Source organism: Thalassophryne amazonica, chromosome 15 (assembly GCF_902500255.1).
Source record: "Thalassophryne amazonica chromosome 15, fThaAma1.1, whole genome shotgun sequence".
In the NCBI taxonomy this organism is placed as follows: domain Eukaryota; kingdom Metazoa; phylum Chordata; class Actinopteri; order Batrachoidiformes; family Batrachoididae; genus Thalassophryne; species Thalassophryne amazonica.
The window spans coordinates 65,631,593-65,645,537 of NC_047117.1; the positions used below are offsets into that span (position 1 = coordinate 65,631,593).

Genomic DNA, 13,945 nt, shown 5'->3' on the forward strand with positions numbered 1-13,945 from the left:
AGGGGGTGCAGGCCAGGCTAAATCTGATGATCCTGGGAGCCAACCAGAGGACTCTGGCCTTTGTAGGGTGTTCACACAGACAGACTGTCCCGCTGCACAGCAGGGGGCTTCAACTCACAATCAAATGGCCGGGCCCTCGACTTTGCCACATGACAAGTTTGCTTTCTGTGGTTGCCCTCTGCAGCCAATCCAGTCTAAAAGTCTATAATTCATGTCATTTGGGCAACACAAATGACCAAATGTGTCCTTTTTTTCCTCAGCTGGGACAATTTGATGTTTAAATGCATGCCTAATCAGAGCAGTTGTCCATATGTATTTCATGTCAAGCCATTTGGAGATTTGTTTTTGGGGAAACTACATTAGATTGTATTGAATTAAGTGAGAGTCATCTCCTCCAATATTTCTCCCATGATGCATTTGGCACAGCTTGTCCCTCTGAAGTCCTGAGGGTCAGCCAGTAAAGAAGAGACAAAGTTCTCTCTCACTTTCTGCTGCTGTTCGGTCTCATTTTGGACTGCATTAGGACAGGGACAGTTTACTGCAGCGGGGGAACACAAAACCGTGCTTTCCTGCAGTAGAGAGTCATTGCGGTGTGTTTTGCAGTTCTCGGTGTCCAACTGCCTCTCGTGCACGAATGGGATCACTCTAATTTGGTAACACAAATTTTAATGTGTTTCTGCGTTTGTGGGCTACAAAGGCACAGATATAAAAAACAAAAAACGAGTGAGTATAGGACAGAGGGGGCCAGTTTGGATGTGAAAGTGCATGTTTTTTAGATGGTATTTTTTTGTTTTTCGGTGGGGGTAACAGGCATTTTCTCTCTTCGCCACCCCCTCCTCTCTTTGTTTGTGTGGTAAATCCAGGAGCAGCTGCTGGTCCCAGGGTCTAGTGGGATTTCGAGTCTGTGTTTTCTCATGCCATCCCATGCCAAGGTGGTGTAACGCGAGCGGAGAGAGAGAGAGAAGAGGGGAGGAGAGAGAAGCGGGGGGTTGTGGAGAAAGAAGTTTGGGGGTGCAGTTGAGAGGGAGCGAGTTCACAGGGATGGCATTGACCATGCCGGTGACGATGGCAGGGGTGTAGGAGGCGTTTTCTGTCTGGATTGATTGCATGTAAAATTAATATCCTCTGGACTTTGCCTTCGCACTAGATTGGAACTTGTCTATTTGGCTAATGACGTGCCTTCTGCCTGCACCACATACAATCTCCCCCACCCCACCCCCACCCCCACCCCGCTCCACCAGTCACCAACCATCCACCTCCCTCTTCGCTTCATCCTTCTGCCATCTCTCTCTGTCTCTCTATGTCTCTCTCTTCCCTCCCTTTCGGCACTGGGAGCATGCGTATTGGCTGGGCTGTTGGAGACGCGGTGCCAAATAGGTGGGCCCTCTGCAAGCTGGCACAGACTCAGTCAGTGGTTAGAGAAGGAAAGTGGAGAGGAAGAGAGAGAGAGTGAGTGAGAGAGAGAGAGAGAGAGACAGAGTTTTCGAGAGAAAGAGAGGGGGAAAAAAGAAGCTGCACTCAGGTTTGCCAGCGGTCGTGCACGCTCTTCCAACATTGATTCGGTCCTCTTGTTTTTGTTTTTTTCCTTCTTCTTCTTCTTCTTCTTGTCCGCCTGCACCCCCCCTTGTCCAGCTCTCTCTCCCTCTGCAGATCCTGCAGAACTGAACCAATTGCACGCGTCGCTTTGCCAAGCATTTTTAAATTGCTTTCTCATTGAGATTTTTTTTTTTTTTGGTTTTGTTTTCTGCACTTTTTTGCAAGCAAGCAGAACCTGGTGTAAGTTTTTGACAATTTCACTGTTTTTAGTGAAATATTTGTTTTGTTTTGTTTGTGCACACAGCAGAGTTCCCATACTTTTTTCCAGTGAGAGAGAGAGAGACCTGAACTTCTCTGCACTCTTGTCTTGTTGAGCAGCACCTCTGCTGCAGGACCTCCTGTGGTCCTGCTGGTAGCCTGTTACGCCCCTTTTGGCCTTTTTCAGCTTTTTGGCCCCCTGCTGTTTTTATTGGACAGTGTCTCTCAGCTTTTTTGCCCCCCAACGTCTTCGTCTTTTGGTTACTATTATATTCTTCATTTCTTTTTTCACTCAACATTCCAGTTACTGTACTGTGGAGGTACATTTTAAGTTTCTTTGCAGTCGGCGTGGTGTATTTATGATGACAGAGAAAAATGGTAACTACAGTTTTGCTCTTGTTTTGTTTGTAATGAATGTTTATAATGGTTTTATTTAACATTAAATATTTTATCTTGTGTCTATATATATATATTTTTTTTTTTCAAATACTTTTTTGTGTTGTGCATGTTGTAGTTTATGCACTGCATTTTTTTCCCTGGAAATTATGCAATTTTGTGTTTTTTGAATTAGCCAAGTGCAATCATGCCATACTTGAATTCATGCAAAACCGTTTTATTTATTCAAAGACAGAAAAGTATTTCTGTAAATTGCAGAAAAATCACAAGTACTCATCTTTATCATCTTACCTCTTAGCCTCTCAGTATTGTGTTGGTTAGTGTTTTGTAAACTGTGTCCTTCAGTGTGATGTCTCTGTGAAGCATCTTTCTCTCTAACTCTCTTTCTCTCTAACTCTTTCTCTCTCTCTCTCTCTCTCTCTCTCTCTGCGCCTCTCGCTCAGTCTCTCCCTCTGCTCCCAAAGAGCAGGCGCCGCTCCTCCATGCTGCGCGCCGGTGCTAACTGCCTCTCCTCTCTCTTCCCTTCCTCACCCCCACTCCCTCTGTCCCCGTCCTTTTCTCCCCCGTTCTCCCCCTCTCTCTCTACTGTCTCCTCCTGCTTCCCCCCCTCCTCCCTCTCCTCCTCCACCCTCCCCCCGTCCTCCTCCCTCATCCAGGATGAATTCCACCCCTTCATCGAGGCCTTGCTGCCCCATGTCCGCGCCTTCGCCTACACCTGGTTCAACCTGCAGGCCCGCAAGCGCAAGTACTTCAAGAAGCATGAGAAGCGCATGTCCAAGGAGGAAGAGCGCGCGGTGAAGGATGAGCTGCTGGGTGAGAAGCCAGAGATCAAACAAAAGTGGGCCTCACGGCTGCTAGCCAAGCTCCGTAAGGACATCCGACCAGAGTTCCGTGAGGACTTTGTGCTCACCATCACGGGGAAAAAGCCCCCTTGCTGCGTGCTGTCCAACCCCGACCAGAAGGGCAAGATCCGTCGCATTGACTGCCTGCGCCAGGCCGACAAGGTGTGGCGGCTGGATCTGGTCATGGTCATCCTGTTCAAGGGCAGCCCCTTGGAGAGCACAGACGGGGAACGGCTGGTCAAGTCACCCCAGTGCACCAATCCTGGCCTGTGCGTGCAGCCGCACCACATTGGAGTGTCCGTCAAGGAGCTCGACCTGTACCTGGCATACTTCGTCCACACACCAGGTACGTGGCCAATCAGATAGCTAGACAACAGTCAACACGTGTGTGCACGCTCCCTCAACGCACGTGTGCGTGTGCGTTCATGTGTGGGTGCAACTAAACGCACCTGTCTAACTTGCATAGATTTTTTTTTTTTTTTTGAAGTGTAAGAAAAAAAAGTTTTGGTTTGGATTTAAAAAGCTTTTATAAATTTAAGTAGGAATAACATAATAGCTTAATGGGTAATTCATAGCAAAAATAGAAATAGTATTTAGCTCTTTACAAAAATGAAAAATATCAAAGACAGTGTAGCTTCTTTCTTGCTTTTATTCTCGCAGGTATATAAAAAAATTCTTTGTCTTTGTTTACATGACAACACAACATAAACAGCGACAAAGAAAATATCTGAGTGTATGTCAAGGGCTTTCATCCAGCTTTATTTGGCAAGTATGTATTCATTTTTCTGTGCAAAGCAGTTTGTGGCTGCAAGTATTTTTTTTATTTATTATTATAAAAAGGCAATTACATAATGGTGAAAGGAGTATTTTGACGAGAGTGCGCTACTGTCATATTGTGTTTTTCTCGCTGTTTGTGAGTGTGTGTGTGTGTGTGCGTGTGTGTGCATGCCGTGATAAGGCCGTTGCAACCGGGGATCGTCTGTTGGACACAGCCCAGGGGTTTGTGTGTGATTGTGGGAGAACGAGAGCGGAACTGCGAGTCTCCTGTTCTCAGGCCGTAGGCTGCTGCCGCCTTCACCGTCTGCCTGAACGCCGGCATCGCGCCGGACCTCGCTGCCAAAATGCATATACACACACACACACACACACACACACACACACACACACACACACACACACACACACACACACACACACACACACACACACACACACACACACACACACAACATCACTCATAGACAGCCAGTTCTGCTGTGGCCACCTTCACACCCAAACACAGCTAAATATACACTCGTAAAACACACACACACACACACACACACTCATGTAGAGCCAAACATGGTTTTAGTGACGACCGCATCCGTGCAGCCACACAGCACCCGGCCAAAGACTACGATAGCTACAGTTTGATACCGCCAAACACTGTTGTATCTCAGCCACAAACGTGGATATGCACACTCGCATTCGGCCAAACATCGCTTTGGCCTCCAGTGCACATACCCGTTGTGTGCAGCCAACATACTAGCTGTGTTGTATTCACCCCACGATCACATAACCAAAAACCCCCCCCAAAAAACACAGCATTGGAGCTGTTACGCATCAACTGAATGTCACAGCCAAATCCTCCAGATACACACACTTCTGTACGTTTGCTGGCTACATTAGCCGCACAAACATGTTGTTATGACCTAATATTATCTCAGCTGGATTTTTTTAAATTTTTTTATTTCAAATAATGACTCATCCAGCTTTATCCTTATACTAACCCGGCCGCTCTGCAATTATACACACACATGCCCACTCTGTGTTTAGGCAGATCTCTTATGGTAGCTGCTAGCATGTGGATCCAAATGCTATCACATCCATCCCTCTGTCTCTCTCTCTCTTGCTCTCTCTGAAAATCTCGGTCTGGGCCAAACGCAGTGCCCGAGCCAAACCCTGGCAGCAGTGCGGGTCCGTCTCTGTTGGTCTGTCTGTGGCAGAGATAAACCAGAGGTAGCAGGCGGGCGTGCTGTTAACTTGGGGAATCTCACCAGCTGTCCTCGCGGTTTTTATTTTTTGTGAAACTCCTAAATGTCACAGTTGTTTAATTTTAATATTTAGGCTTTTGTTACTGTTTTGTGATTTTTACAAAGCTGTCATGGTAATGATTTATTCTTCACCTGGGCCATGGAGTACCGTAGTGATTTACTTACTTTTCAATTAATTATGATTTTTTTTATTATTATTATTATGAAAGCATTTGTTTTATGGTAATTATGGTTTAAATGATGCCAAATTAAAGCATTAAATTTAATTAATACAGAACACATGCTCAGGAGTACTTGTATGCAAATTAAAACAACTCTTTGTCTTGAAGGTTGCAGGCAAAGTGAGCAGCGTTTTTTCACTGGAAGTGAAATGATCATAATCATGCAACAGAATTGTTATCAATGACAGTGAGATTTGTATAAGAATGATCCGTGTTTCGGGTGTATTTGCGTTTTAAGAATTGAGAAGGTGTTGTGCTTCTAGATGCAGAACCACAATACATAGTGGCAATAAATATATAAAAATATAAATATGTTTTCAGAACTGTTTCATTGAGAAAATAATTGATCAGTTAATCAGTTACCTGTCAGGGCCATAAAATGTGACACAATGTTGAAAAATGTTTTCCAGAACCCCAGGATGATGCTTTCAAATGTCCTGTTTTGTCCACAACCGAAAGATATTTATTTTACTGACAGTCATAAAGAAACAAGCAAAAACAAATTAGAAAATATTCCTATTTCAGAAACTGAAATCAGACAACTTGGATAAAAAAATACTCAAAATATGAAGTGATTATCAAAATAGTTGTTGATTAATTTGTCAATAAATAATCACATAATCATTGCAGCTCTAATTTATTGAATATATAATTGATAATATGTTGTAAAATTTTGGGTAATTTGATCTATGAATCAGATAATGTTGGCAATCACAGATGCACAGCTATCTGCAAGAGCATCTTTTTTTTTAAAAAAAATGTGCATATAACAAAAAATGCACATGTATATATTTTGTATCACGGTTTGTAATAATTTGCAAGTTCATTGCTGCATATTTGTTGTGTTTGTTATTTTGTGCTGCGCGCTGCTCATTCATATCGAGAATACGCTGTGTCTGCCTCTTATCTGGCGAATGCAGTGTGCCTCTGTACTTTTATCTGCCTCCAAAGTGCCCGGGGTCAGTTTGACGGCCAGTCAGGCCAACGCTTGGTGGTCTGCATAGAGTGAGAAGAGGGTGAACCCAAGCTATAAGGTCACCCGTGCCACTTTACTTTCAAGTGCCGTGTGTATATTTGCAAAGCCGTCACTTTTATTTTTCAGAGATGCTCAGTTGTGCGTTTGTTTTTTTGGGCTCTGTGAATGGCATGATGTGCTCATTGTTCTTTTTGTTTGGCGTGCGTTTTGTCTCTCTTTACCATCTTTGTCTTTGTGGCTCCTCTCTTTGATCCTGTGCACACTTTTGTTTTGTCTCCTTAAACATTGCCCTTATTGTTGCGCTCACAGAGGTAAAGCCTCCGCTGATCTCTTTTGTTTATATTGTAGGAGACAAACGCACACACACACAGAGCGTTGGAAAGGAGAGGAGGCAGCGATAGCGATTGTTCTGTTTGGCAGCACCCAGGCCCCGTTGGTGTGGGAAGAAGAGAAAGATGTCTTGTGTTTTGTTTATGACAGAGTGGCAAAAGCTGCCACAGGGAATCTCTGGGCTCGCCGTCAGGCTTTCACAGGCTGCGCTGCAGCCAGCCAGCCTTCCAGATTCTCTCTGTTACGGAGCATTTACACACCGCAGCCATAACAGAGCGAACCACGATGCCACAAATGCACACAGCCGCCGTCCCCCCTCTGATTTTAGCGACAAACCTGACAGAGCAACTTCATGGTTTCAAACCCGGGGCCCACTGGGCAGGTTTTCCTTTGCTTCAACATTTGAACAAACCAAAGGAGAACATTATGTGAAACTATAACCACACAGTATTTGGATATTCTGCTTGTATTTTCTCCCAAAACAAAAAAGGACACAACTGGCGATGCTGTGAGCCCTTCCATCCCACTACTACTTTAAATTTTAACCATTTATCCCGAAATGTTTCCAGTTGAATAATACAGTGAAGACTTGTATAAGGATCAACATCTTCACCATCCAGCTTTCTCTCAAATTTCTTTTTATTCTCCGCCATTGTTCATGGGGCGTTGGGACGTACCCTCATGTTGTAGCCTGTGATTGGCTGAGTGTGGATCACAGCAGTTTGTGATGGGTCAACCAGTCATGTAAGAAAAAAAATGGCTGCTTGTGATTTAAGATTGTGGCTGATTGTTTATTTAAAGCTACAGTGTGTTGGATTTAGTGTCATCTAGTGGTGTGGTTGCAGATTGTATTATGCCATCACTGTTCATGCTTTTATTCCTCCCATCATGTTTTTGCTTCTTTGTTGACACAGATTGGTGCTCCCTTGCCATTTTCTTGTGATGAGCGATATGTAGGAGCCTCCATTTCATAAAAATGAGGGTTCTCAAACTTGTTAGCCAGTGCTAGCAACCAGTAGACAGTGTATAAGGGAGCAACCACCGATTCCTCTTCTTTTTTCTTAAGTTGCATTGCAAAATACAAAAGGTGAGTAAGTATGTCCCTTCTGGGCAACATGGGCACTTCCATGATGGGGGGCCGTTCCCATGTAGACATGCAGAGCTCATGCTAAGCTCATGAAAACACATTGATTTGTTATTGCAGGTAATTTATACACTAATGAACAGATGGTTACAAATGCTACATTCCATTTATTCTCATAATGTCCTATGTCCTACACATTGTAGCTTTAAACTTATTTAACCCACAAACAAAATATGATGCTGGCTATACAATGTGCACTTAATGAGCACGTACATCTGCCAAGATCATAATGACCAACTCCTATCACCTGGACTGAAACATTCTGACTTTTACTTCTTCAGAGTTTTATGACATCACACAATGACAGTGTTAATGAGAGGTAAAAAAAAATATTTATGAAATTGAATCATAATGACCAGCTACTATCACCTGAACTAATTGACAAAAGGGGTAGTCAACATTCTGACTTTTGCTTCTTCAGATCTTTATGACATCATAGAGTGGAAATAAAAAAATCTCACAATATTCATAAACTTGAATTTAGTGACAAACAGAAATATTTTGAAAGGCATGAATTTAGCCATCATCTTCTTATTCTTTGGCCACATTGAGCCCTCGGGACATGAGTTTGAGACCTCTCCTATAACTGGCACCAGAGAACAGTATACAGCAGTCAGTGTTATGGTGCAACATAGTGAGTTGGTCATCAGATTTAGTACAGTGTTATTATTTCAAGAAGTATTGCTGCCAACATTTATAGTGATTTCTTAGCCTAGAAAGAACTAAGAGCTCTGGTACATGTTTTGGAATAAGAAGCGTGAATGGACTTTATTGGAGCGGTGAAGGTCACTGGACTAGTTTTATTATAATTCTCACTTTTTTGGTACAACTAGAATCTGCACCTTCTTGTAACAGATTTATTTAAATGTTTCTCATTAGCTAAACTAAAATATTTGAACTTGGATAATTTTAAATTAATATTTAATTTATATTTTTGAAATGTACAAGGTTATAAAAATGACAGAAATGCACTTACCTGGTTCAAGCTATTTTTTGTCTTTGTGGCTCCTCTCATTGATCCAGTTTCTCCACCAGTGGTGGGGAAGCTGCTCAGTAATTGTAGCTGGGGCAAAAAAGTTAATAATTGTTAGACAATTAATGAGGAATTATTATGTAGCTATTCTACTTGTGTTTTGGCTGGCTGTATATATTATCACATAAATTGTGCATGTGTGCACATGATTGCACACTGAAAGTTTTCTACATTACAATATATTGATGGGTGCAGTGGTCCTGAGCCACTGGGGTGTTCATCAGCTGTTTACCACAAAATAAAACTGCATGGGAACATAGTGGCGCTCAAACCTCAACCAAGGTGTAAAAGACCCTTTGGATATGTGAACTCCAAACCATACTCCAACTTTTTAGTATCTAGACTGCACAACTACATACTTTCACCAGATATGCACCGTTATCCAGATGTGCACACAGCTGCATATACGTATTTGGGGAGTGACGCAAGATTTGTAATTTTGCCTCTGTGCATCACTGCAGTGGAGCTGAAATGAAACAGACAAGATGTGCTTGAAGTTCAGATTTTCAGCTTTAATTTAGAGAGTGGGGCACAAGTCATTGCACAAACTAAATATAAGTATTGTCGGTTTTATAAATCATCACTTTTGTAGATTTTTTTTTTTTTTTTTTTTTAGACAAGGCGGGGAATGGATACATGAACATTTTCAAGTCTCTGAATATGTTCTGGACTTCATTTCTATCAGTCATTAACAGTATTGTAGTTTTTGGCAAATCTGTCTCAAGTAGGGAGTTCTCAAGAAGACTGGTGAGGGAAGCCACCAAGACTCCTATCTACGATGGAATTTTCAGCTTCTTTGGCTGTGATTGGAGAACCTGTGCATAGTGCGATGTTTGTCTATTACATCACCAGTAATAGCTTCATCATAGTTTATCAGAACAAAGATAAAAATAGGTCAGATCTAGGCTCATGTCTCCTATGTGCCTCTTGGTAATATGTAACTGTAATTGGTGTGTAACTGGTGCCGCAATAGACAAAAATTGCACTATAGACAGCTTCTCCAGTCACAGAAACCTATAATTCCTTCACAGTTGTCATGGGTGGTTTTGCACATTATTATTATTATTATTATTATTATTATTATTATTATTATTATTATTATTATTATCAGTAGTAGTAGTAGTGTGTTGTCCATGGGGATCCGCGGGCTCTAGATTGGGTAGTGTTTATAAAATAGGTAGCTGACATTTTTCAATGATGGTAATTAATTATGCAAAGTTTCTACAATGTACTGGAATGGTGTGTGAGTCCAGAATGTTTTTAGAACCTTAGACCTCAACTGTTTATATAACAAGAACTCAACTCTTTTTTTTCCTGTTAATTACATAATTTTTAATGTTATTTTACTGTCTTAATGTATATATAAATTGTTTAGGTTCTTATTATATACACTCTATTATTATTATTATTATTATTATTTTATTTTATTATTAGATCTATTTTGTCATTTGATTTTTAAATGGCCCACAGTGGAAATAAGTGTTTTCACTTTCTTGTGTCATTGATGTGTTTTTAATGTATTTACAATTATTTTATGTACTTACATTGAACTTACTAAATAAATCATGCATGCATGCATGCTTTGAATATATAGATGATTTACCGCCCCCTGCTGGATTGGCATGTGAGTTCTTAGGTAATATCCATAGTTTCTCTGAAAATATTAGTCCTATCAATGTTCAGTTTTGGCGGCATTCATCCTTGACCCAAAATACATAAGCATGCCAAACAGCAAATGTTAGCTTTCTCCAGTTTGCCCAGGGTTGAAATTGTACACACGCAGGCACATAATGCATGCTTTTATTTTTACACACCCACACACAGAGACTGTGGTGGAAGACATCAAAGACACTATCCTTCTCACTCATGGTAACATCAACATAACACTTAACTCACTCATGGTAATGTAACATGGCACTTAACTAAACCAACTGAACTACAAAAACACAATATATCAGTAACATTAACAACACTGTTATATCCACATGAACCACAGTAACATTTAAATCCCCAAAACCTAAACTCCCATGGTGCATTGCAACACAATGTCCATTGTTCACTGTTGTTAGCTAATATTGCTGATTTCTCCAAAAATATTAGTCCTATCAACTTTCTGTTTTTGCAGCATTCATCCTTGACTCAAAATGCATAAGCATACCAAATGGCAAATGTCAGCTGTTCCCATTTTCTCCATGATTGAAGCCATACACATGCACGGATGCACACAGAGGCCACTTGGCAATTGTAATATAGATTATTATTATTATTACATAAATGATATAGCATTTATTTTATTTTGATTCCAAGTAATACATGCTTGGTTGACAACCAATCATGTAAATCTGTGATGTTTGTGAGTCCAGGATGTTAAACAAACAAAAATAATGGCACAGCACGCAGAAGGTGATCATGATAAAAGTGACACTTCTATGTTTTTGTTTAAAAAAAGGTGTGTGTGTGTGTGTGTGGGGGGGGGGGGGGGGGGGTTAATGTAGCAGCTTTAGTAACTAAAGCAACTAACATGTAGTGATGCTACTTCATAACACTGGGCATTGAACCATGTTTTGACCTCATTTTCACTTTTTAGCATTTTATCTTTTATTTTTTTCCTTCTTGTGTACACTGGGTGCGATTGTTGAAAAGATGTTTCAAATGTGTTTCCAATCAAAAGTGCAGTACAGGAAATTTGCAGTCACTCCGAGAGAGGTGTGAAATGTGCTCGCTATGCCATTTCTGCCGTGACCGCTCTACACTCCACGCTCCCTGGTGCCAGATCCCGCCTCCTTCTCGCTGTAGCAGCAGTCAGGCCTTGGACCGTGCTGTGAGAAAGTCCTGAGAAACCCGAGCAGCCAACGTGGCCAACCCGCTGACCACGGGAAGGATTCACAATTCAAATCCTCACTTTTGCTTTATTAGGGGAAGGAAAATGAAAATATGTGACAAAATATTTAAAGCTCACATCATAAATGGAGACGTGGTCAAAGCTGGGTGGCTATAGATGGATTCTACATGTTTCTGCTGTCCAGTGTGTGCGTGTGTTTTTGTTTATATTTATTTGCGTGCACACTTTAGCTCGACACCTGGTAGTGTCAGTAAACGTTGAAGCTTTGATGAAGCAAAAATCTCCACGGTGACAGAGTGGTTCATGTTAGAGTCTTTTGTAGTGTTGTTGTGGGAACAGGGCCTGCGCTGGCTAACATCTGTTCGCACACAGAAAGACTTTCGCCGCTGATGGCGTTTGTTTAGCAGCCTGAGTTGCCATTTGCACGTCTCTGTCTGGTGTGAGGGGACATGCTGATGTTAAATACCAAATCTGAAGGTTTGAAGGTGAATATCCATTTATTTTTAACAAAACTGACAAAATAATATAGTTGAAATATAGATAAAGTACCCCTTTTTGGTGGTATATCGCAAAATTGCAACTAACTTTATTGTTAGTAAAGTATTTATTTGTGGGTGGGATGTTGTTTCCATGTTGCATTGAATTTGATCGCAGAAATTTTGCAGAGGAAATGAAGATATAAAATGTTAATTCTCACTGACTCATTAGTTAACAAACTAAGGGCTGTCTTACCTATCCAGCAGGTAACCAGCAAAACTTTACTGAGAGTTAAAGCTAGTGTGCTTCTAATATTTAATTATTTTCTGCTGAAATTGTACATAATATTTATTTATTTTTGCACGTTGAACTGCAGTTGAAGATATACTGTTTTTTTTTTGTTTTTTTTTTGGTTCCTTGATACTGACACTCACAAAATTTGCCATTTGAAGGAAGGAACTCCCTCATTATGTATGACACTGCTACAAAATGTGTCATGGTGTCTTGTCCCATATTTTAATCCATGTGGGTCAAAACTTTAAATTGCTTTTAGAGATGAGGAGCATCCAGAGGTCTTCCCAATGGGAACTCTGATGTCTGTTTTGTTTATTAGCTGTGTCCATCGCTGTCTTTCCTTTTTTTTTTTTTTTTTTTTTTTTTGGCCACTTTTAGTCACAATTGAAGGGCTCCTGGTTTTTTTTTTTCCCCAAATGCTTCAGCTAACATTAGCATATATAGCACAACAGTGCCTGTTAAATCTCGTATGGCATGCTGAGAAACTGAATTTCACAGTATTTTGTGGCATCTTGTGGTCAGAATTTCTAAATGTTTTTCATAAAAGGAAAATTTGGTCATACTGGCAATACATGATTATGAACCCTGTATTTGAATAGTGTGGAAGAAAATTACAGTGGTGATGAAAAGTCTTTTAATTTCTTAAATTGTTAAAAAAAATCGAAAGGAGTTCAGGTTTAAGTGATACAAATTATTTTTGGCTTTGGAAAATGTCTGGATTTGGAGCGGTCCCTGCTGTGTGCGTGTTTGCTGCAAAGTGTGCGCGCAGACGTGAGGCTAATATCATGGTGCTGTAGATGTACATAGATTGTGATCCAAGACCGCAAGGTTTGTCTTTATCTCCTGACAAAAACAAGGCACAAGCAGACAGAAGGGAATATTTAAAAATACGAGGAAGACGAGTCAAAGAAAGTGTTGGTTTCTTGTTAAATGAACCTGTTCAAACTGACATGCCCTGAGATGCCTACACTGTAAAAATGGGCCCCTGTGTTTTTTTTGTTTTTTACATAATGATTATAAACCTCACTTTCTTTAGCTGTGTCTGACTTAAGAGAGTGAGCGATCGAGTAAGGCAGAGACGGGTGGGGACCTGAATAATTCTGGTCGAGCCGCATCTGTTTCCTTTTTCTATGAAGGGTTTCAGTATTGGGAGCTATGTGGTAAATTGATTATTCCAGTAAATGAGGCAGTTAGTGCAATTGGACTGCTTTAGCAGTCTTTTTTTTTATTTTTAAAATTTAATTTCATGAAGTCTGCAGTGAGATTCTTGCTGTTTCACATTAGTAAATGCAGGGAGCAACGCAGAACCTGCACCTTTATATTTATTCCCTTTTTATGGCTCTTTAGACTTTATGACTTTTCAACTGACAGAGAAATTTTTGTCATCACTAATGATGATACACATTAATTAAAAAAAAAATCCATGTGGCTGAAATGGGTATATTTTTCAGTTATATTATTTGCCTTCTTCACTTAAGCGCTACAAGTAAAGCTTAGTTTAATTATTAGTTAATCTGTTGATTATTATCTTAATAGCGATTAGGGCCATAAGATGGTGATAAA

At 40.7% G+C, this 13,945-nt stretch overlaps 1 protein-coding gene across 1 annotated transcript in view; it reads left to right on the forward strand.

Moving 5' to 3' along the window:
- nfixa (nuclear factor I/Xa) overlaps window positions 1-13,945 on the forward strand; it is a 274,096-nt gene that overhangs the window by 65,010 nt on the left and 195,141 nt on the right. Inside the window, 1 exon segment of the mRNA XM_034187333.1 lies at window positions 2,847-3,378. Within this exon segment, the coding sequence (XP_034043224.1) occupies window positions 2,847-3,378 (532 nt within the window).